Source organism: Carcharodon carcharias, chromosome 12 (assembly GCF_017639515.1).
Source record: "Carcharodon carcharias isolate sCarCar2 chromosome 12, sCarCar2.pri, whole genome shotgun sequence".
NCBI lineage: Eukaryota > Metazoa > Chordata > Chondrichthyes > Lamniformes > Lamnidae > Carcharodon > Carcharodon carcharias.
Genome location: NC_054478.1, coordinates 115,939,011 through 115,962,967, shown reverse-complemented (window position 1 = coordinate 115,962,967; position 23,957 = coordinate 115,939,011). Strand labels below are relative to the sequence as shown.

The 23,957-nt window shown below is 43.2% G+C and overlaps 1 protein-coding gene across 8 annotated transcripts in view; it reads right to left on the bottom strand.

Annotated features, from left to right (window-relative positions):
* LOC121284611 (collagen alpha-3(VI) chain-like) overlaps positions 1-23,957 on the bottom strand; it is a 244,605-nt gene that overhangs the window by 35,775 nt on the left and 184,873 nt on the right. For 7 of the 8 annotated variants that reach the window (XM_041200113.1, XM_041200119.1, XM_041200114.1 and 4 more), the window contains 3 exons: positions 20,341-20,934; positions 15,679-16,317; positions 7,751-8,338 (listed from right to left, as the gene is read on the bottom strand). In XM_041200113.1, the coding sequence (XP_041056047.1) occupies positions 7,751-8,338; positions 15,679-16,317; positions 20,341-20,934 (1,821 nt within the window). The remainder of the gene's footprint in view (positions 1-7,750; positions 8,339-15,678; positions 16,318-20,340; positions 20,935-23,957) is intronic. The other variant, XM_041200115.1, reaches the window with a different exon arrangement.

Here is a 23,957-nt window from a genome sequence, read left to right as displayed (position 1 = left end):
CTTAACTCTGTTGCATTTCACTTGCCACATGTCCGTTCCATTCCACCAGCCTCTTGAAGCCCATCATTAACCTCCTAACAGTTCACAATACTTCACAAAGTTTTTTGTCATCTGCAAATTTTGAAGTGGTGCCCTGCACATCCCAACATAAGTCATTAATGAATATGAAGAATTGCAGTGGCTCTCGTAGGAAATCCCACTGTATAAATTTCTCCAGTTCATCAAACAACCATTCACTACCCTTGTTTCCTGTCACTTTGCCAACTTTGTATCCATGCTGCCATTGTTCCTTTTGTTTATGGAATTTAACTTTGCTGACAAGTCTATTGTTTGGCACTTTATCAAAAGCTTTTTGGAAATCCAGATACACCACGTCAACCACATTATCATTATCTCTGCTCCTGATCTAAAAATAATCCACAAAACTTGACAATAATTTTGTGTTTGTCTGTTATCACTTATTATTCATGAAAAGAAAACTGAAGTAAATCAACAAAATTAGATTCACAGCAGTGAATCCAGGAGGGAAAAAAGATGGATTTTAGAAACATTTTTAGAACTTAATTAAAAACATTTCCTCAAATACTTCCTAAGTATTGAACAGTGGCATTTGATGCTTGCAGTCCATCATATACCACTGACACAGGAGAAAACCTGCTGATTTAACTTCAATTTTCAAGTAACCTTGTTCAGATCAGCTCATTAAACGTGTGTGAGGTTAGTGCTTTCTCATTTCAGCCATTCTGTTAGCACTATACACTTCTGGGTCAAAATGTTACACTTATTGTGTTAAACTTAAACTTAAAGCTAAACTCATTCCGAACGCCCACAAATACAAATATAACTTACTTAAACTATCTCTAGTATATTTGTGGGTGGTCAGAATGATTTTAGCTTAAAGTTTAAGTTTATATTGTGTTTCTGTATTTGTGTGTTAAGAAAGGGGGAAATTTGAGATTTAGTTTCACTTTAAAAGATGCCTGCATTCTAATGAGGTTTTATGACTCTTGAAGGGAAGTTAAAAATAAACACAAGATAGAAAAAAATTGTTCTGTTGCCTAACAACAGGGGTCCAGAGAGAGGGACCCACAGACACAGACTTGTTAGTTTGAGTTCAGTTGGTGATTATGCCCTAAGGTGAAGGAAGCAGTTTAAGTCTCCCCCTAGCTGGACAAGCTAGCAGATTGCTGAGAAAAATACGTCTAAGAATCTTAGATGAGTTGCTCTGAAGTCAAAATAATAGTGAATGTCAAGTGAGTTCTGGGTCTCAAGAGAGATACCAAGTTGTTACAGTCTACTGGGAGAAGGAATTGCAGGAAGCAGGTCCTGGAGCAAAAAGAGAAAAGTCCCAAGAAGCCCTTTAACTTAAGTCAAAGGATGAGGACAGGAACCTGGAACAAGACCCTGATCAGTGGAAGTGAAAGCAAGGAGCAGAGAGGAAGGCTCCAAGTTTAGAGAGACAAAGCTGCAGGATGCAGACTCAAGACAAAATAGGCTTGCGGGAAGCCAGAAGGTTCGAGGACATAGTCAAAAGGTTGGTGACTCCTTACTATGAGCATGTGAAGCAGTGGTGTTCTGTTGGCATGGCTGAATGTCGGAGAGAGGGTGTGTAGAAGAAAGCCTGAATGCATGTGGTGTTCCAGGGGAAAGGAACATTGGAAGGAGAGTTCCAAACCTTGGAGGTGGATCCTTGCGGAAAGCATCCAAGAGAAAGCATCATTCGGGAGAATATTCCAAAGCAGCTTCTTTGAGAGTGGAGAATGGAAACCCCAGTGGGAAAGATGGAGTTCAGTGAGACCAGTTGGCTTGGTGTAACAAGCGTCTGGGGGGAGTTCATGAGAGATCCTTAGCATTTGTCTGGGGTGGCGTCTGTCACTTGGTTTCAGAGTGTAGTGTGCCTAACCACAGGTCACCTATTGGTTTACATACACTGTGTATTTAAGGGGAGCATGACAGTGTAAGATAGCTTTTGTACTTGTGTTATCCTTATGTATCAGTATATATCTGTAAAGGTATAGTTGTGTTTGAAGGAGTATTGTAATATAGTTAATCTTGTCTTTAATAAATGTTTCATTCTTTTATTAAAAGTTTATCAGCTGACTCCTATGACTCTGTTCAGTAGCCGTTCTCCATGTTAATAAACAAAAAATAAAAGTTAGGATCTATCAAGCTGGGTTCCATCCTGGAATCTGACCTGTCCAGTAGTAACATTAGATGGGATCATAACAATTGTAACAGTTCCAATTCTCAGTAAAGCCATCTTTGCAGCCTCTCTGAGCAGGATAACCATTTCAGTGAATTAATTTAACTTAGGATCATTCCAAACAGCAAAGATTAGACTTTTACCCCTTCTGACTAAATTGATATTTTAACCCAGATGATGACAAGCAAAGACCAAAACTTTAAGCATTTATGTGAGTAAGCAAGTCAAAGCTTTCTCCAGATAAATATAAGTTCTAACAACTCTGACACAGAACATGTCAAAAGTATTAAATAAGTATTTCGCTTCTGTCTTCACAAGGAAGTGGATGATGTGAAGATTACACTAAAAAAGGATAGCAATACATGGAGAAAACTTACTAAGAGATTTAATAAGTAATCTGGTCTGGATGGAACACATCCTAGGTTGCTAAAAGAAGCAAAAAGTAGAAATTGCTGAGGCATTGACCTGAATTTTTCAATATTTATTGGATGTTGGAATAGTACCAGAGGACTGGAGAGTTGCTAATGTTATACCACTATTCAAGAAAGCGGACAGGAATAAACCAGGAGAGTACAGGACAGTTAGTTTAACATTGGTGTTGGAAAAGCTATTGGAAATCATTATCAAAGACAAAAATAAACTTTAATTTGGAAAGGCGTGGGTTAGTCAAGGAGATCCAGCATGGATTTCTTAAAGACAAACTTGACTAACTTAATTGAATTCCTTTATGAGATCTATTACAATTATGAGCTTTACAAGATTGTAATGTTTTGGAACTGTGTTTTTAATTTAAGATAAAATGGAGGGGATCATGTGACCTGTTATAAAGTCTGCTTGATTACAGACCTGGGGCATTTAAAATATCAAAGGGATTATTTTACTGGGATGATGCTGTCAGGTGTTCATGGCTGGAGACAATGGCAGCAATCTTTGAGTTCACAATGGGTAGATTCTGAGTCTCTCAAAGGGGAGAATTTTCTTCCCATTGGAGGGGTTGGGCGGGAGCGGGCGCGGGCAGGAGTGCAGCTGATCACCGCCATTTTACGTAGGCGGGCCAATTAAGGCCCAAGTGCTGACCACTCCCTGTGCGGGCAGGGGGAGTAGGCTGAGTCGGGGCCTGCGCTCTTGGGCAATTACGCGGAAGAGCACAGAAATCTCCCAGAGGCATAGAGCTGCCTCAGGGAGATCAGTTTGAGTTTCAAAACTTGTAATAAAGAAAAGAAAACTTTAGAACATGTCCTCTCATGTGGAAGTATTTATGAATTTTAATGAAAATCTTTATTTCACTTATCCTGCCCGTGGATGAGGTTTCATGAAAAATGCGAAGACCGCCTGGGCTCTTCGCCTGCTTGCCAACCTTAACGTTGGGCAGGCAGCTATGTTAAATGGTTTAATTTAGTTTTTAAATGGCCCTAATAGGCCTTTAACATTTTGGCGGGTGCGCAGTCGACTCTGGTGCCAAACTGAAAATCGGAAGGATGCGCGATGTCGTTGGGACGCACACTCAACGTCACTGCACCTCATTTTACGTGTTGGCGAGCGGGCCCCACTCAGTCTCCAAGCCGAAGATTCTGGCCAAAGTCTCAGACAGGTGCTGAAGGTATCAGGTTGCAAACAGTTGTGCTGTAAACTGTCCATTTCTTTAAGATGAAAAAGAGATGCGGTCAAGAATAGCCAATTTTTACCTGGATGCAAGGCTAATGTGATTCATGTTGCCATGGGGAAGAATGCGGAGGAAGCCATTTCTGAGATCAGATAACAGGCTTTCCTAGAATATCATTGAATAACATAGACAAGCAGCAATTTTTGTGTGGTCAGCAGTGAGAAGACGTTGGCTGGTTTGGTGATCTACACGGATGTGGGAAGGAGTTGAAGGGATGCAACCTGCAGCTATCTAAGGATTCCATGAGATTATACAAGCATGACCAGAGAGAAAGAATAATTGGGACAGGCTTTAATGCCGGTAATGGATTTAGGAAACTCTGAAAACTAAGGGAAGTACCTGGAGATGTTCACTCAAAGTACTACTCGCTGAAATGGGGAAACATAAGAACTTGAGAAATAGGAGCAATAATAGACCATTTGGCCCCTCAAGCCTGCTCCACCATTCAATAAAATCATGGCTGTTCTGATTATGACCTCCCCTCCACTTTCCATAACCCTTGTTTCTCTTGTCAATCAAAAATCTGTCTCTTTTTATTATTTGTTCATGAGATATGGGCATCACTAGCTTGGCCAGCACTTATTGCTTATCCCTAATTGCTCTTGAGAAGGTGATTCTGAGCTGCCCTTCTTGAACTGCTGCAGTCCATGTGGTGTAGGTACACCCAGAGTGCTGTTAGGGAGGGAGTTCCAGGATTTTGACCCGGTGACAGTGAAGGAACAGTGATACATTTCCAAGGTTAGGAAGGTGAGTGGCGTGGAGGGGAACTTCCAGGTGGTGGTGTTCCCATGTATCTGCTGCCCCTGTCCTACTAGGTGGTAGAGGTCGCAGGTTTGGAAGGTAGAGTCTAAGGAGCCTTGGTGAGTTCCTACAGTGCATCTTGTAGATGGTACACACTGCTGCTATTGTGCATCGGGAGTAAATGTTTGTGGATGGGGTGCCAATCAAGTGGACTGCTTTATCCTGGATGGTGTCAAGCTTCTTAAGTTATCATTTCAGTTATGGGGAGATGTTAGAAAAGATAGAACTGTTCTCCTTGGAAAAGGTATTGAGAGGTGACCTAATGTTAATAGGATTTAATAGAGTAAATAGAGAAAAACACAAAAGGGAGCTTTTGAAGAAACCTGACCTAAGTCACTCATAAGTAGTGGGAAACCTTCCCAATCCAGAACAGGCCGCAATGGGAGGCAATGGTGTAGTGGTATTGTTGCTGGACTAGTAATCCAGAAACCCATTGTAATCCTCTGGGGATCGGGGTTTGAATCCGCCACGGTAGATAGTGGAATTTGAATTCAGTAAAAATCTAGAATTAAAAGTCTAGTGATGACCATGAAACCATTGTTGATTGTTGTAAAAACCCATCTGGTTCACTAATGTCCTTCAGTCAGTCTGGCCTTCATGTCACTCCAATCTCACATCAATGCGGTTGGCTCTTAAATGCCCTCTGAATTAGGGACAGGCAATAAATGCTGGCTTAGTCAGCGACGCCCACATCCCATGAATGAATTTTTTAAAAAGTTGCCGGAAGAGAGATCCAAATGGTATTCAAAGTGGAAGCCAAACCACAATCCACGGTAGCAGCGGTGGTGACACCAATCTAACAATTATTTGGTGCAATCAACAAAACACTCACAGGGAGAAATTAGAAGATCGCTTCTTCAAAAGAAAGAATCAGAAGGCACAAAGAATCGGTAGCAATATCAGCATCAGTCGAGCAGTCACTACCCCTTCTGCAGCCATTTGTAAACCTCAAAGATCCATAGAGATGCCAATGTTGACAGTTGTGGAAAAATAATTCCAGAGGTATCAAGCAGCATCAGGTTTGCATGCCAAAGCGCATGAGCACCAGTTAATACATTCCTGTATGCAGTAGGATCCACTGGTGATGATGTTCCGAAAGAATTCAATGCATACTTTAGCCCCAAATGGAACCCGTAACCGAGCAAATGCGATTCAGTCAGAGATTCCAAAGGTCAGGGAATCCATTGAATTGTTCCTTTCAGACCTGTATAGGCTAGCCAGTTGTTGCGGGAATGGCACATTGAAAGATGAACTTTTTCGCAGCCACATTATTGCTGGAGTCCATGATGAAAGGCTGCCAGATTTTTTGCAACCAACAGACGACTTAACACTCAAACAAGCGGTTCAATACAGGCCAAACATAGGAACAAAATTGGGCCATAATCCATGGAAATACCGAGGCTTCAGATGAGTCTGTTAGGCCCAAAGGTGGCAGCCCCACCCACTCAAAAACCCACTAAAAGGGAGGAAAGAGTGGGAAATCCTGCAGCAGCCATTTTTAAGTGCCCATGCTGTGAAGCTAAAAAGCAACATAGAAGGCAAGATTGTCCAGCAGATGGCACAGAATATTTCCAATACGGAAAGACTTCAAGTAGTTCTATAAATCTAAAGGCACAATTAAAGGAAGGAAGCAAGAGAATGCCATTGAAAAGCAGACAATCCAGGAAATTGGGAATAAGGAAAGAAATGGGAGTACAGATTTCCTAGGAGAAGTGAAGGTTCGAGAACAAAAACATTGGTCCGTTGCTTTAGAAGTTAAAGGCTTTAAAATTGAGTTTACACTTGATACTGAAGCCGGTGCTACAGTACTGGCTGATCATTTGGAATGGCTCAAAGCAAAAGACATCCAGTCATCAAGAATTAAATTGCAAGGCCCAGGTGGTATGGATCTTCAAGTAAAAAGTCAGACAACTTCCACCCTTAGCCACAAGCAGCGAGAGATTACCGAGAGCCTCTATCTTCTGCATAATCAAAGCACATCTTTACTGAGAGGAAAGGTATGTATACAACTAGGTCTTGAGAAAAAGGTAGACAAAGTCCCACAACAGAATTCTGCTAACAATTCCCAAAGCTTTCAGAGGCTTGGTAAGCTTAAACATGAATATCATATTACATTGTTTCAAGATGCTAAGCTTATTCATCTATATACTCTCAGGAAGGTACCACACCCATTGCTGGGGAAAGTTAAAGAGAAACTCGACAGAATGTTAGAGGTGTCATATCACACATCACGGAGCCAACTAGGTCGTGTTCAGGGCTTGTGACAGTACCCAAGCAGAATGGTGATCCAGTCAGCGAACTGATTAAAGACAATCACCTTTGATTGAAGGTAACAAGAACAAGATCAGGGAGAGCTATGAAGGCATCACAAAGGCTTAAACTCTGAAGTTCAAACTTTGGGGGTGATGGTGGTAATGTAAATAGTTGAAGAAAATAGCTTATTATTATTTTAAAAATTTAGGGGAGATGTAGAATAATGGGTTAATAGTTATTGCAATGAGATAGTGATGTTTTCAATGATGTAACAGTGACATCAGCAGTCATGTGCAAGAGACTAAGAGAAGATGGAATAGTCTGTACAAGGGAAACCTAGAAGCTTAGAATGTACTATAGTGTAAATAAAGGAGTTCTTTAAGAAACCTACCAGAGTTGGAGCTAAGTCACTCATAAGTAATGAGAAACCTTCCCAATCCAGAACAGGCCACAAGTTACCCAAAGAGAGATCCAAATAGTAATCAAACTGAAAGCCAGAGATAAGAATGTTTTTATTCCACTGAGAGTTGTCAAGATCTGAACTGTTGTACCTGAAAAGGTGGTGGAAACTAATTCCAGAATATGATTTTAAAAGGGAGGATGATGAACTAATCAGGTTACAGACAAAAGGTGGGTAAATAGGACTAAGCACGACTCCTCTTCCAAAGTGCCAGCACAGGCACAATGGTAGGAATGGACTCTTTCTGAGTTGCGAGTTTCCATGATTCTATGGTTTCACAGTTCAAACTTCTGATTTCTTAAAATATAATTTTGAGTCTGCTGAGTAAATAATGGCATAGAACAATCACAATTGGTCAAAGTCTTTTTACCTTCAGTATTAACAGCAGTTATTTCCTCAATAAGGAAAACGGTTTTGACTTTAGATATCAGTTCCTTTTGAATACTTGGCAATTCTCTAAAATCTCTCAGTTTCAAAATAAAATTGGATTCATATACAATCTGTTGTAGCTCCAACATGTCTGCACTCTTGGCCCCGATAGCAATGGGCACTATACCAGCCTGTTTCACTGCATCTGCTGCCTGTCCAACATCATCTCTAGATTTCCCAGCAGTGATGAGCACCAGGATTTGTGAAGCTCCAGCATCGCCCCTACCCCCTGCAGACGGAGTGAATACATTCCTTGTGACATAGTCCAGTGCAGCACCAGTGTTGAGGGGTCTTCCTGTTTTCAATCTCAGCTTTTTTATTGCATCCAAAACCTCATCTTTAGTTGAATGAATATTGAGGCCAAATTCAACTCTCGAGTCTGAACTGTATTGTACCACAGCAACTTGATCTTTGTCAGGTCCAATATCGAACTCCTGAATTATTTTATTAAGAAACTCACGGACTAGAGGGAAGGATCTTCCCATTCCAGGAGACCCATCAATTAGGAAGACGATATCTCTCTTCCTGGCTGCAGAAATTGAACAGAGATTTAAATAAATACAATTTAAATAATTAACTTCTAGATTAAGGTAAGTAATAAAGAATTTGATGTGAACATTCAAACTGAAACAAAATACAGTGGAGCTGTATGAAGGCCTAGTTCCTGGTTTGTGATAGGGAAACCAAAGTGCTTGTCCATCTTTGACATATGTGCATCCTCAGAGCTCAATTAAGTGCCAACTCAGCTATTGGCCATTTCAGCTCACCTTCAAAATGTTCTATTTGTCTCCCAGGATCCCAGAAAGAGTCCTTCAGCTGTGCTCCTACCTCACAGTAATGAACAATGCCAGAAGAGAATAGAACTCCACCCTAAATATACTAGCAACAAAATTCAGATCCATAGCACCTACAGTTTTGGTGTTCAAAATAGAGAAGTAGAAGAGGAGGAAGGAAGGAGGCAACCAACACTTCCCCTTTCCCATCAGGCTGTCCATGATCACCTTATCTGACTACAATTCCAGTGAATGTTACCCCAGTTCCCCATTTCCACATCTTACCTTCCCTCAGTCACTGATCATCACAGAATCCTCTTGACTACAATGCTGAAAGAAAAATCACCAAAAAAACAACCATTCCAAGTCAATTTTATAAAACAAAACATCCAATATTCCTTGCAAAAGTAAGCTGATCACCCTCGTGCATTTCCTCAGTGCCTGTCATGCAGGTGCCTTTGTCCGTCCTGGTGCTCCTATGCAATGCTACCCCAATGGCTGCAGTACGGCTGGTGGAAGGTTTCTAGTTGGGGCATAGCAGCTGATCTTTACAGAATAGTTGAAATTATATGGCACTTAAAAATGCCTGGTTTTTTTATTCATTCATTGGATGTGGGTGTCACTGGCTAGGCCAGCATTTATTGCCCACCATAATTGCCCTTGAGAAGGTGGTGGTATGCTGCCTCCTCAAACCATTGCAGTCCATGTGGCGTAAGAATACCCCCAGTGTTGTTAGGAAGGGAGTTCCAGGATTTTGACCCAGCAACAGTGAAGGAATGGCAATATATTTCCAAGTCAGGCTGGTGAGTGGCTTGGATGGGAATCTGTAGGTGGTGGTGTTCCCATCTATCTGCGGCCCTGTCCTTCTAGATGGTAGAGGTCGCAGGTTTGGAATGTACTGTTGATGGAGCCTTGATGATTTGTTGTTGTGCATCCTGTAGATGGTACACATTGATATCACTGTGCATGGTGGTACGAATCAACTGGGCTGTTTTGTCCTGGATGGTGTCGAGCCTCTTGAGTGTTGTTAGAGCTGCACTCATCCAGGCAAGTGGAGAGTATTCCATCACAATCCTGACTTGTGCCTTGTAGATGGTGGACAGGCTTTGGAGTGTCAGGAGGTGAGTTACTCACCGCAGAATTACCAACTGCTGAACTGCTCTTGTAGTCACAGTGTTTATATAGCTGGCCCAGTTCAGGTTCTGGTCATGGTAACCCCCCGGGATGTTGATAGTGGGGTATTCAATGATGGTAATACCATTGAATGTCAAGGGTGGATGATTAGATTCTCTGTTGTTGGAGATGGTCGTTGCCTGGCACATGTATGGCATGAATATTACTTGCCACTTGTCAGTCCAAGCCTGGATATTGTCCAGGTCTTGTTGCATTTGCACATGGACTGCCTCAGTATCTGAGGAGTCGCGAATGGTGCTGAACGTTATGCAATCATCAGCGAACATCCCGTCTTCTGATCTTATGATGGAAGGAAAGTCATTGATGAAGCAGCTAAAGATGGTTGGACCTAACACAGTATCCTGAGGAGCTCCTGCAATGATGTCCCAGGACTGATTGACTGCCAAAAACCACAACCATCTTCCTTTGTGCTAGGTATGACTCCGACCAGTGGGGAGTTTGCCCCCTGATTCCCATTGACTCCAGTTTTGCCAGGGGTCCTTAATGCCACACTCTGTCAAGTGCTGCCTTGATGTCAAGGGCATTCACTCTCACCTCATCTCTTGAGTTCAGCTCTTTTGTCCAAGTTTGGACCGGAGCTGTAGCAAAGTCAGGAGCTGAATTGCCCTGGCAGAACACAAACTGAATGTCAGTGTCAGTGAACAGGTTATTGCTGATTAGGTGCCGCTTGACAGCACAGTTGATGACCCCTTCCATCACATTGCTGATGATTGAGAGTAGACTGATGGCGCAGTAATTAGTCGGGTTGGATTTTTATTGCTTTTTATTGACAGGACATACCGAGGCAATGTTCTACATTGCCATTAGATGCCAGCTGTACCAGAACAGCTTGGCTAGGGGTGCGGCAAGTTCTGCATCATGGTTTTCAGTGCCATTGCCGGAATGTGTCAAGGACCTCAGGAGGAAGCCAAGATGGATCATCCGCTCAACACATCTGACTAAAGATTGTTGCAAATGTTTCAGCCTTATGTTTTTCACTGATGTGCTGGGCTCCCTCAATGTTGAGGATGGGAATACTTGTGGAGCCTCCTCCTCCTATGTATTGTTTAAATGTCCATCACCATTCTGTGTGTGGCAGGGCTGTAGAGCTTAGACCTGATGTAAACATGCAAATAGTTCTGTGTTGTAGCTTCACCAGGTTGACACCTCATTTTTAGGTATACCTGCTGCTGCTCCTGGCACTCTTCATTTAACCAGGGTTGATCCCCTGGCTTGATTATATTGGTAGAGTGGGGGATATGCCAGGCCAGGAGCTACAGATTGTGTTTGTGTACAATTCTGCTGCTGCTGATGGCCCACAGTGCTTCATGGATGCCCAGTTTCGAGTTGCTATATCTGTTTGAAATCTACCCCATTTAGCATTGTGGTAGTGCCACAATGGATGATATCCTGAATGTGAAGATGGGACTTCGTCTCCACAAGGACTGTGCAGTGGTCAGTCCTACCAAAACTGTTATGGACAGGTGCATCTGCAACAGGTAGATTTGTGAGGACAAGGTTTTCCACTCTTGTTGGTTCCCTCACCACCTGCTGAGGACCCAGTCTAGCAGCTTTATCCTTTAGGACTCAACCAGCTCAATCAGTCATGGTGCTACTGAGCCACTGTTGGTGATGGACGTTGAAGTCCCCCAGCCAGAATGTATTCTGTCCCCTTGCCACCTCGGTGCTTCTCCAAGTGGTGTTCAACATGGAGGAGTACTGATTCATCAGTTGAGCGGGTACAGTAGGTAGTAACCAGAAGGCAGTTTACTTGCTCATGTTACACCTAATGCCATGAGACTTCTTGGGGTCCAGAGTCGATGTTGAGAACTCTCAGGGCAACTCCACACCCACCCCCACCGCCCCCCCAGCTGTTTACCACTGTGCCACCGTTTTTGGCAGTTCTGTACTATCAGCGAGACAATAGTGATGGTGGTGTCTTGGGACATTACCTGAAAGATATGATTTGTGAGTATGGCTATGTCAGGCATTTGCTTGACTAATCTGTGGGACAGATCTCCCAATTTTAGCACAAGCCCCAGATGTTATTAAGAAGGACTTTGCAAGGTTGAGAGCACTGGGTATACTATTGTCATTTCCAGTGCCTAGGTTGAAGCCGGGTGATATACTCTGATGAATTCCTTTTTAACTTTGTAGCAGTTTGACACAATTGAGTGGCTTGCTAGGCCATTTAAAAGTCAACCAGATTTCTGTGGGTCTGGAGTCACATATAGGTCAGACCAGGTATGGACAGAAGATTACCTCCCCTAAAGGACATTAGTGAACCCGATGGGTTTATTAAGACAATTGAGAATGGCTTTGTGGTCACCATTAGACTAGTTTTTTTTATTTCCAGATTTATTAATTGAATTTAAATTCCATCAGCTGCTATAGTGGGATTTGAATTTATACTCCAAATCATTAGCCTGAGCCTCTGGATTACTAATCTTATGACATTACCACTATACTGCCACCACCCCTGCATCACCACCTCACCTTAATTAAATGGTGTGGGTCATCATTCACCTACTCGTAGGGCATCCTCAAGCAGCTCTGGCCCAGCTTCAGATTGTACTACATCAGCAAGGGCAGCAGCACTCTGGACTGATTAGCTGACAGGCAACAGCAAGGGTAATGGAAGAAGGATAGTAATGGGAGGATGGTATCTTCCTGAGAGAGAACAGTAAGATTTTGTTCTGTAGTGGTACATCTGCTATCCTAGTAACCTTAAGGATAGATTTCTGGAACGCTGTGACACTGTGCAAGCCCTTTGAACACTGGTACTTACAGGCATGATGGCAGCAGTTCAAGCCTGTATCACACCAAGCTGGGCTTGCAAGACATCAGTCTCAGCTTCCACTGCAGCACTGACATTCCCTGGCTTCTGCTTGTGCTGAAATCGAAGCTGACATGTTAGGCATCAGACATTGCATCATGTTTGGGTCTGAAAAGGTCTGGCACGTGTAGAGTTAAAGTGGGACTGAGTGAGGTAAGACACATGACCCAGACCCAGTGTCAGGGTAGTGTTGAGCCGAGATGTGTGTAGACCTAAGCATGGGGACAGCTTCTAGCTTATATCCGTTACTGGACTTGTGTAAATAGTTCTGGTAGTTAATAAAGACTTACAGTTAACCTACAGGAGACTACGGAGACTTCTTTAAGACATAGCAATTTGTAACCAATGCTCTAAACTGTTATCACCACTTCCATGCTGGAAAGGATCGGTTCCAAGGTTTATGCAAAGCCCTTTGCCAAGTTGATGCGCTTCTCTTCCTCACTTTTTTACAGTGACAACAGGCTTTCTGGCAAACCAGCCAATGCATTTAGTTGTGAAAGCTTAACAGCCTTTTTCTGTGCTGCGCTTAGTTGAAGCTGTCATCAGGGCCTGCTGCAGTAGAATTCATTTGTGACCTCTCCCTTTGGCGAGTTGGCACCCATGGGTCTCTTTCCCCCTGCCCTGGCTGCAGACCACTTGTGCCAAGTGATTCACTGCATGCAAATCCCATCTCTACACTGCCCTCTAAAGTACACATAGTGACAGTATCCGAGCTGGTGGCTGTGAGTCAGAGATTGAAACACTAACAGCGTTTCATCCTAATTTTTCTATTGTTCCTCTTACACTTCATGCTTCCCGCCCCCCCCACCCCTGCTGGGCCTGACCAGGTGGCTATTCTTGGGTACCTGAAAGAGGAAAAGCAGAAATCTAGATCACGGTGACAGAAAGGCAGAGAAAGCAAGAAGGACATGCTTAGAGCATCTGTAGCTTGGACATCAGAAAATTTTGTGGGATGAGGAGGAAGCGAGATGCAAGATTATGTAAGAACATAATGTCATCTTCAATGGTTTCAGTTCACAACTGGCATGGCCCCAGTCATAACTGTTTCAGAGACAGCCAATGCTGTCTCCTCTACTGGGGTGAGGATGTGCAGCCATTCTTGTTCCCACCAATTAGGTGTTCCTGTCTGTGGTTATGCGCCATCTTGTCATACAAGACAGTGGGAACAGTGATGCAATGTGTTTGGGTAATATGTATATCATAGTTGAATAACTGGCAGTATATGCAAGCTGTGAAATGTGGGTGTGAGGCTTTCAGCAGCGCTGAGTGTGCTAGGGTAAGGTGAGGCTATGAATATTAGGTTATAGAGTCATAGAGGCCTTCAGCACAGAAAAAGGCCCTTCGACCCATCGAGTCTGCGTTGATCAAACAAGTACCTAACTATTCTAATCCCATTTTCCAGCACTATGCCATGACATCGCAAGTGCACACCCAGACACCTCTTAAATGTTATGAGGGTTTCTGCCTCTACCACCCTTTCAGGCAGTGAGTTCCAGATTCCCACCACCTTCTGGGTGAAAAAATTCTTCTTCATATCCCCTCTAAACCTCCTGTCCCTCACCTTAAATCTATGCCCCCGGTTATTGATCCCTCCACCAAGGGGAAAAGTTCATTCCATCTACCCTATCTATGCCCCTCATAATTTTATACACCTTATGGCTGCTAGAGAATATTGGTAGTTGAGTGAAGGAGAGGGTGGTGAATTGAGGTGTGTGTGAGGCCAGTCATTCATTTGGAAGGATATTTATGCATTTGAAGATGCATTCACTGACCTTGACCACATCTGTGAGGTCATTAAACTTCCTCCTGCTGGCATTGACAGCAATGGCTGTCTCCTTCAATTGCCTTCATCCTCCTGGCCTCCTTTGGATAGAGGAGCATTCTCTCCCCCTGGCTACATCCTGCTCCAGGGCCTCCAGTGCTCTCTGCCCTGTAGTACCCTTTTCACTCTTCTTGCAGGTCATACAGCCTTCCTCAGCCACCCCCAGCATCTGCAATAGCCTGAATACACTTTCCCTTTAAGAGGAAAGCAAAAAAATTGCAGATGCGAGAAATCTGAAATAAAAACAGGAAGTGCAGGAAACACTCAGCCGGTCTGCAGCATTGGTGGAGAGAGAAAGAGAGCTAACATTTTGAGTCACATGTTCTTCAGATGCTGCCAGACTGCTAAGTATTTCCAGCACTTTCTGTTTTTATTAGGGGCATAGAGTACAAGAGAAGGGAGGTTATGCTGAATTTATATAAGACACTCGTTAGACGTCACCTGGAGTATTGTGTACAATTCGGATGCCACACTAAAGGAAGAATGTGAACACATTGGAGAGAGTGCAGAAGAGGTTTACAGGGATGGTTCCAGGGATGAGAAGCTTCAGCTATGAGGATAGATTGGAGAAGTTGGGACTGTTCTCCTTTGAGAGAAGAAGGCTAAGAGGAAATTTGATAGAGATGCTCAAAATCGTGAGGGGGCTGGACAGAATAGATAGAGAGAAGCTGTTCCAGCCTGTAAAAGGATCAAGAATGAGAGGGCACAGATTTAAAGTGATTTGCAAAAGAAGCAAATGTGATGTGAGAAAAAACTTCTTGAAACTGCCTGGAAGTGTGGTGGAGGCAGTTTCAATCAAGGCATTCAAGAGGGCATTAGATGATGATTTGAATAGAAACAATGTGCAAGGTTATGGGGGCAGAGGAATGGCACTAGGTCATAATGTTCATTTGGAGAGCTGTTGCAGACATGGTGGGCCGAATGGCCGCCTCCTGTGTCGTTAAAATTCTGTGATTCTCCCTTAAGAGCTACAGGCTGGCTTTAAGTTATACATGCTAGCTTTAAGTGGTGCTAGCCTTGCACAAAAATGGGCCCTCTGCTAAGCAGTGCAGCAGTGTGTTTAGCACTGGGCTGCACACTGGCCTCCTTTAAATTAGGAGACAGCACAAAGTTGGCAGGCTGCCCGTGTGGCAATGAATGTGTGTGGGATAATTGTGCTTTTATGATCCCCATGCCCATTTTCGGGACTCATCCAGTTTTCCCCCTTTAACTCTACTGGTAATGCATAATATCTGGAAAAAAAAGGTAAAATGTAATTCAGGTACCTTCTGTAGGAGGAACAGGTTCCTCTTCAGGTTTTATTGTTGTTTCTTCAATAATTACTGTTGGAACAGTCAGTGTTGTCAATGGTACCATCATCTGATTCTGTATATCTGACAGAGAGTGGAATTCCTTTACATTGAAGATCAAACTTGGGTCAATTGCAATCGCTTCTAGCTGTGCTGGGTCTGGATGCTTGACTCCAACAGCAAAGGTCATTACTGCAGCTCGCTTCAATGCATCTGCTGGTGCTTCCACATCATCGCTGGACCTTCCACCAGTAACGAGCACCAAAAACTGAGGAACATTTTCTTTTATTCGGCTTCCTGCAGAACTAGTAAAATAGTATTTAATGGCAAAATCCAATGCTGAACCAGTGTTGACTGTTGACCCCCCTCTCAGTCCGAGACTTCTGATATGAGACAGAAGTTCAGCTTCTGATGAATAAGTATTTAGATAGAACTCAACTTCTGTGTCATCACTGTACTGTGCCAGGCCTACACGCACCTTGTCACTTCCAATGGCCAGGTTCTGAATGATTCTTGTCATAAAATCACGGACAATAGGTAAATTTGTGTTTCCAACATTGTCTGATCCATCAATGAGGAACACAATGTCTCTCTCACTCATTTGCTTTGGTAGAACTGGAAAAGAAAATCAAATCAAAGTAATTAAATAACACCTGGTAAATCTGTTCTCACTGCCAGATTTCAGTCTAATTGGCTCGTAGGGAATTTTATATTCAGTAATTTAATCACTGATTTTTTGTTTGTGCTTCCTGAACCTCAAGGGGAGACCTGCACTATCCAGTTACTTTAATAGTAATGGGTACATCAAGTTAGGAGAGACCTAAAATACATCTACACCCTACAGAAAAGTAAACCCTTATAGCCACAGTACATTGACTGATAAAGTGGATCTTCTAACTAAAAACGGGTATTTAAGAGTCCAATATGACATGCAGCATAGACTAGAGAGAGATGCCTAATAAATTGGTTAGGGTACCCTTCGAAGTTTTCAGAATATCCTCTTGAAACTAAATTTAGACCCATCGACTGGCAAATGAATGGTCTAGCCCACCTCAGGCTCCTTTGGGAAACTGGCTAGTAACTGCCCAAAGAATGTGACAATGATGCTGCAGCTGGTTACCTCGGTCTGAAAGTAATCAAACCAGTGGTCCTGCCACCAAAAAGATAAGAACAAAAGGACCAGTTTTGTAGGAATCTCTTATGGATCAGTTTTTGTGTACTGGTATTGCCACAGCTGGAATTGCATCTGAATTTTGGCATGGACCAGTTTCTAGCCTATAATATCCAAATGAAATAAGTGCACCTATTCAGGTACACTATGGTGAACTAAGAAAAGTATGAATACAAAGCTGAATATAACATTCAATTCAACACAAACAGAAAGAATGACTTCCTCACATCACAGTTCCTGTTACACAGTGAACCATGATACATTGTTGTAGATGTTTCATGTAATGAACAACAAAGTGGGTATAACATTGGGAAAAAATGCCAGAATTACATTATGAAATTCAAATAACAAAACTTTCCAACTCTATAACCTCCTGCAGTTCTGCAAACCAATGAGAACTCTGCATTCCTCCAATTTTGGTCCCGTGCACATACCTGATTCCCTTTGCCTTACCACTGGTGGCTATGTCTCCTGCTGTTTAGACCCTAAGGTCTGTAATTTGTAATCCCCTCCTTAAAGTCTCTCTCTTTATCCCTCACTCTGCTTTAAAGACACTTTTGAACTCCTAGCTCTTTGATCAAGCTTTTGTTTATTTGTGCTATTTTCTCCTTATGTGGCTCAGTGTTAAATTTTGTCTGATAATTCTCCTGTTAAGCCCCTTCACACATTTTACTACAACAACTGGAATAAAAATAATGCTTTTAATAATGTGGAATACTTTAGAGGAATCCAAAACTGCTTCCTTGGTCAGTATGTTTTAATTCAGCAAGGAAGGAAACATTTCTGATTTAATTCTGGGACATGGAGTGAGGCCGAATAGCTAATGAGAAAAGAAAAGCAACTGGGAAATTATGAAGACACCATGGCTAGGTTCAGTGAAGTATTGATTATGGTAACATTTTAGAATATAGATGAACTGATAGTGCAGATAGCGCAAATACAAAGTACGATCTGATAGCCATTACAGAGACATGGCTACAGGATGACATAGGTTGGGACCTAAATATAGAAGGGTATGTGACACTTAGGAAGGACAGGAAGTTAGGAAAAGATGGAGGGGTGGCTCTGTTAATTAATGATGGTATTAACATAGTAGAGAGGGATGACCTAAGTTCAGGAAACCAGGATGTAGAAGCGGTTTGGGTGAGATGAGGAATGGCAAAGGCAAGAAGCAACTTGTGGGAGTGGTATACAGGCCCCCTAATTGTAACTACCCAATAGGACAGAGTATAAAAAACTGGAATTTAGAAGAGTAAGAGGCAACTTAATTGAAACCTTTAAGGTCCTGAGGGGTCTTGACAGGGTGGATGTGGAGAGGATATTTCCTCTTGTGGGAGAATCTAGAACTAGGGGTCACTGTTTAAAAACAAGGGGTTGCTCATTTAAGACAGTGGTGAAGAGAAGTTTTTTCTCTCAGAGGTTTGAGAGTCTTTGGAACTCTCTTCCGCAAAAGGTGGTGGAAGCAGAGTCTGAATATTTTTAAGGCAGAGCTAGATAGATTCTTGATTAACAAGGGGGTGAAAGGTTATCAGGGGTAGGCAGGAATGTGGGCCTGAGGTTACATTCAGATCAGCCATGATCTTATTGAGTGGTGGAGCAGGCTTGAGAGGCTGAGTGGCTTGCTCCTGCTCCTAATTTGTATGTTCATATGTACATAATTCAATATCAAATTAGCAAACATTTCGTAATGTGTATGTTAATCAACAGCAGCTAGCATGGATTTATCCAAGCAAACCATATTTGGAAAATTTAATAAGAATATGACAAATGGCTGATTGTATAAATAGTAATAATGCAGATGTGCTGCATTTAATAGCTTGTCATATAACAGACTTAGAACTAAAAATTAGTATGAGGGGTAATGTATGATAGAACACTGATTAAAGAACAAGAAATGAAAAGTTAAATTTGATTGTTGTTGCTGAGATTTGAGATAGGTTGCAAGTAACCCATGGGTCAGTGTTTGGTCCACTTTTGTTTTCTGGATGATTTGGACTTGGGTGTTGGGAGTACATTATAAAGACTTGTTAGCAACACAAAAAAATGAGAATGCTGGCAAACATGGAGGAGGATTGTAAAATATACCAGTTAAATGAATTGTAGACAGACTGTTCATATGATTTTGAAAGTATTACAAAGTATACAACACAGAAACAGATTATTTGGCCCAGTAGGTAGTGTTTATACTCCACATGAATGTCCTCTCACCCTTCACCATCTAACCACATCAATTTAGTTAAGGCAACAATTGAATTTTTACATGCAAGAGTTCTTAGCAACACAGTCTGAGACTTCTATAGACAGGAGAAATAGTGCTTTAAACTTCACCCTGGTGCTCTATGGAACATTTAGGTTGATGAGTTAAAAAGCAGGTATACGTTCATCTACACTAATCTTTGAGTTCCTGGCATAAATTTAAAAGCATTATTTATGTATAAGCAATTCATTTAGTGCTACTCTGGTTATAATTTCCCAGAAATAGATAAGAATAGTTACATCTAATTTGTCCGACAGTTGATGAGAGTGGAATTTTGTATGCTATTTCAGCTATATTTTTCTGATTGTACGTTGGCCTGTGACCATCTTGAGCTATCCTGCCTCTGACTCTTGAGCCCTGATTAAAACAGACACCAAACACTGGCTGATTGATTGACTTATTCAAGAATCTTGAGGTGTAGCTCTCACTCTACTATACTACAGTGCATAATCTTTCTGCAGAAAAATACATCTTAGCACAAAGACAAGGGCTGGTAATGGTAGCAAGAAGATTTTAAAATGATCAGTCTGGGTGCTGAAACATATTATGGACTGGGACAAACTACAAAACGCCTACTTTCTACATTTTTACATTATTATCTCTAAATCTACACTTTCTCAGTATGCTAATTTGTCACCAACATAAGTGAAATAATTACAAGGTTTATTAGAGGTATGAATAAGAATTATCTTGGGGAGGCGATGGCATAGTGGTATTGTCACTGGACTAGTAATCCAGCGGCCCAGGATAATGCTCTGAGTTTGAACCTGAGTTCAAATCCTACCACAGCAGATGGTGGAATTTGCATTCAATGGAAATGAAAAGTCTAATGATGACCATGAAACCAGTGTTAATTGTTGTAAAAACCCATCTGGTTCACTAATGCCCTTCAGGGAAGGAAATCTGCTGTCCTTACCTGGTCTGGTCTCTTCCTTACATATGACCAAAGCAATGTGGTTGGCTCTTAAAATGCCCTCTGAACAAGGACAATTAGGGATGGGTAATAAATGCTGGCCTAGCCAGCAATGCCCACATCCCATGAATGAATTTTAAAACAATATCATTAACAATGTCAAGGAATTTGTAGGGTTTCCTTGCAAATTGCGCATCTGCAGTCTTGGTTACCTCCCTCTTTCAATATTAGTCTCTTTCCTTCAGTTTATGTTCTTTAACTTAAATTCAGTAACTATAGTTTAACAAAGACTTTTACCTTCAGTGGTAACTGTTGCTTTCTCAATTGCAAACACTGCTCTAACTTTAGAGAGTAATTCTTGTTGAACAGTTTGCAATTCCTTGAAATCTCCCAGTTTCAAAACAGAATCAGGATTAGACACTATCTGTTGGAGCTCCAACGTGTCTGCACTCTTGGCCCCAATAGCAATGGGCACTATCCCAGCCCGTTTCATTGCATCTGCTGCCTGTCCAACATCATCTCTGGATTTCCCAGCAGTGATAAGCACCAGGATTTGTGAAGCTCCTGCTTCACTCCTGCTCCCTGCAGATGGAGTGAAGACATTCCTTGTGACATAGTCCAGTGCAGCACCAGTGTTGAGGGGTCTTCCTGCTTTTAATCTCAGCTTTTTTATTGCATCCAAAACCTCATCTTTAGTTGAATGACTGTTAAGTCCAAATTCAAGTCTTGGGTTTGAACTGTATTGTACCACAGCAACTTGATCTTTGTCAGGTCCAATATCGAGCTCCTGGATCATTTTATTAAGAAACTCACGGACTTGAAGAAATGATCTTCCCATTCCAGGAGAACCATCGATTAGGAAGACTATATCTCTCTTCCAGACTGCTGAAACTGAACATTAATATACAAAGTCAAAACATTAAAATAATTCATGGAAAAAAGATCAATGTTTTACAAAAATATGATCAGGATCATTGCAGTTTACCATTATCCATTGGTGGCTACTTCTGGTTGTGCTCTGCTTCTTCCATTAAAGACTAATTAACATTTCCTGTCCTGATCTACTCAGAATGGCACATTTTTTCCACAATATGTTTACACCCAAGAAACTCCTTGACAGAGCCATAGGGAGGCAGTTGCAAATGGGTAATTTAGAGCATAAGTGCTCGGAACATATTGGTAATGATGTAGATAGCTTATAGTACAGCATGGAGCCTGGTGAACTAGCTTTATGCCTCGTGGCATACAGAGGGTGAAGACGATGGAGAAGAGAGAGATGAAGGCGTCTGGCTGGGCAGAGGGGGGAGCAGCACCCTCAGGAAGGAGGGGCAGCTGGGGCTCATGTGCACGGTGCTGAAGAGCCACAGCGAGCTGTCACTGTTCGGTGCCTAGCTAACCCCAGTGTCTATACACATCACCTTTTATTCCTGCAGATGACCGAGAACCAGTGTCGCTAAAGACTGCACATGTTTAGAGAACTGGTCGGTCACATCTGCCAACAGCAGCAGGATTTGGCACCACAGGGGCATAGAGGGCATCCACTGCCCATGGCTGTGAAAGTGACAAAGGGGCTCAATTTTTACACTAGTGGCTCCTTTCAGGGCTCCAGAGGTGACCCCTGTGGGCTATCACAAGCCTCCACCGACAAATGCATCCATGAGGTAACAGACGTCATCTTCACGAGAGCACACAACTTAGTGCATTTTGCCCGGGACCAATAAAGCCAGGATTTGCCCAGATCTCAGGTTTCCCACAGGTGCAGGGTGCCATCGACTGCACTCACGTGATTCTCAGGTCTCTGTTGCAACAAGCGATCAACTATGTCAACCGCAAGGGATTCCAATCACTTAATGTGCAGCTCATGTGCGACCACCACAGATGCATCCTGCAGGTCTGCACACAGTTCCCAGGGAGTGTCCACAACTCCTACATTGTCATTTGGTCACAGATCCTTGATGTCTTCCAGGATCCAAAGAGGCTGCAGAGATGGCTCCTCAGGACAATGGCTACCCGCAGAAACCGTAGCTGATGACAACTGAGCGGCAGCCTCAGATTGCAGCAGAGCAAAGGTACAATGAGGGTCATGCCACAAATTGGTGGAGCAAACCATCAGGATGCTGAAAATAAAGTTCCGGTGCCTGGACTGGTCTGGTGGAGCCCTGTAATATAGCCCACAGAGGTTGTCACGTATCGTCATTTTCTGCTGAGCCCTTTACAACCTGGCGCTGCAATGTGGAGAGGAGCTGGCTGAGGAGGAGATGGAGGAGCTGGACATCTTGAAAGAGGTCCTCGAAGTCAATGATGACATGACAGAAGTGAAGCCCTTGCACTGGCAGATGAGGCAGCCATCCTCGGGAGGCTAGATTTGTGGGGGATGATGACGACATGCAGTGAGAAGGCACCATAGATCCTCACATTGCATCTGTGAATGATTGACTACAGTCTGGCATATGGCAGTGCATATATCCTCTGTGATAAGGCTCCTGTCATGGAGACGCAGTAGAGGTGCTAATAGTCTCTCAATTCCAGGAGGATGATGACGGCATGCAGTGAGAACAGTCCATAGATCTTCACATGGCTTCTGAGAATGTCTGACTCCTGTCTGGCTGAGGGCAGCTCACTTGTGCTCTGTGATCACGGACATATCATGGAAATGCAGCCATGAAACTTCAAATGCACCTGATCCTTTATTCGCCTTCAGCACCTGACCCCTTCAGGAGCACAAGATCACTGATCACAGATGCTGATGAGGTGGTAGCCAGCCCCACTTTGAAGGTGCTGAGAACACACAGACAGAATGATGGAACTCTGTGACGCCAGCCCATGACATTCTGGCAGCAATGACAAACATCATTGAGGCGCAGGCATCAGCAATGTGTCCAGGGAATGAGGCTCGGTCATCACTTTGGTCTGAACGTTGCCTTTATCTTGTGCAGGAAGATTTCACATCTGAGTGTCATGAACACTGCTCATCAGAACAAGGAGCCATAGGCAGGGAGACATTCTTGAGAGTTTATTTATAATTGTGAACATAATGTATAAGTGATTAACATCTGTGACCAGTCTGTGCAACTACATCTTCTTAACCTTCCGAACCCTGCTATGTCTTAGTGCTCCCCCGACATCTGCAGCGGAGATGGAGGCAGCCTGTTGATTGCTACACCCTGTCTGTGATGACCTCGGCAGGCATCCTCTGGAGGGCCGAGACCTGGAGGCCTCCAGTCTGCTTTTAGGGTCCTGGTGTGAGGCAATGTCACTCTCCTCAGCCTGTGGAGATGGAGCTGCTGTGGTCACAGGAAGAGTGGATTCAGATGGGCCGGACCCTCCTGGAGTCACCTGGGTGGATGGTCCCAGGGTGTGCACCTGCTGATCTTCCTCCCTATGGGTGCCCAACGGCCCCTAGCTGATTCCTTGAGTAGAAGGGGAAGCTGGAGTGAGATCAAGCTGCCCCCCCCCCCACCCCTCTCACGTACACACTGTTGGAGGCCAACTATTGCATCAGCGATGGAATTCAGTCCACGCAGCAGTGCAGGAGCGACATCCTGGACCCAAGGCAGCTGCCATCCTTCCAGTGTTGACCTAGGTGTGTTGGCAGGCCAGCGCTATCACCTCAGCCTGAAGGCAGACAGGCTCCTCCAACATGCCTTTGAATCTGATGAGTACAGCAGACATCCCTTCCTGATGTTCCCGAGCTTGCCTTTGCAGCTCCAGCAACTGTGACATGACCGAGTCCATAGGCTTGTCATTTGACTCGGACTCAGCAGATTTCTGGCCTCCAGTAGGCCTTCAAGTGCTGGGAAGTCCCTGCTGTGGATCAGAAAGTGCAATGTGCTCACCATATTGTGATCCCGAGGCTACTCTAAAGCTAGGCCCCACCGAGATGTGTGTCTTTGCGCTGGTGGAGGGTGTGAGTG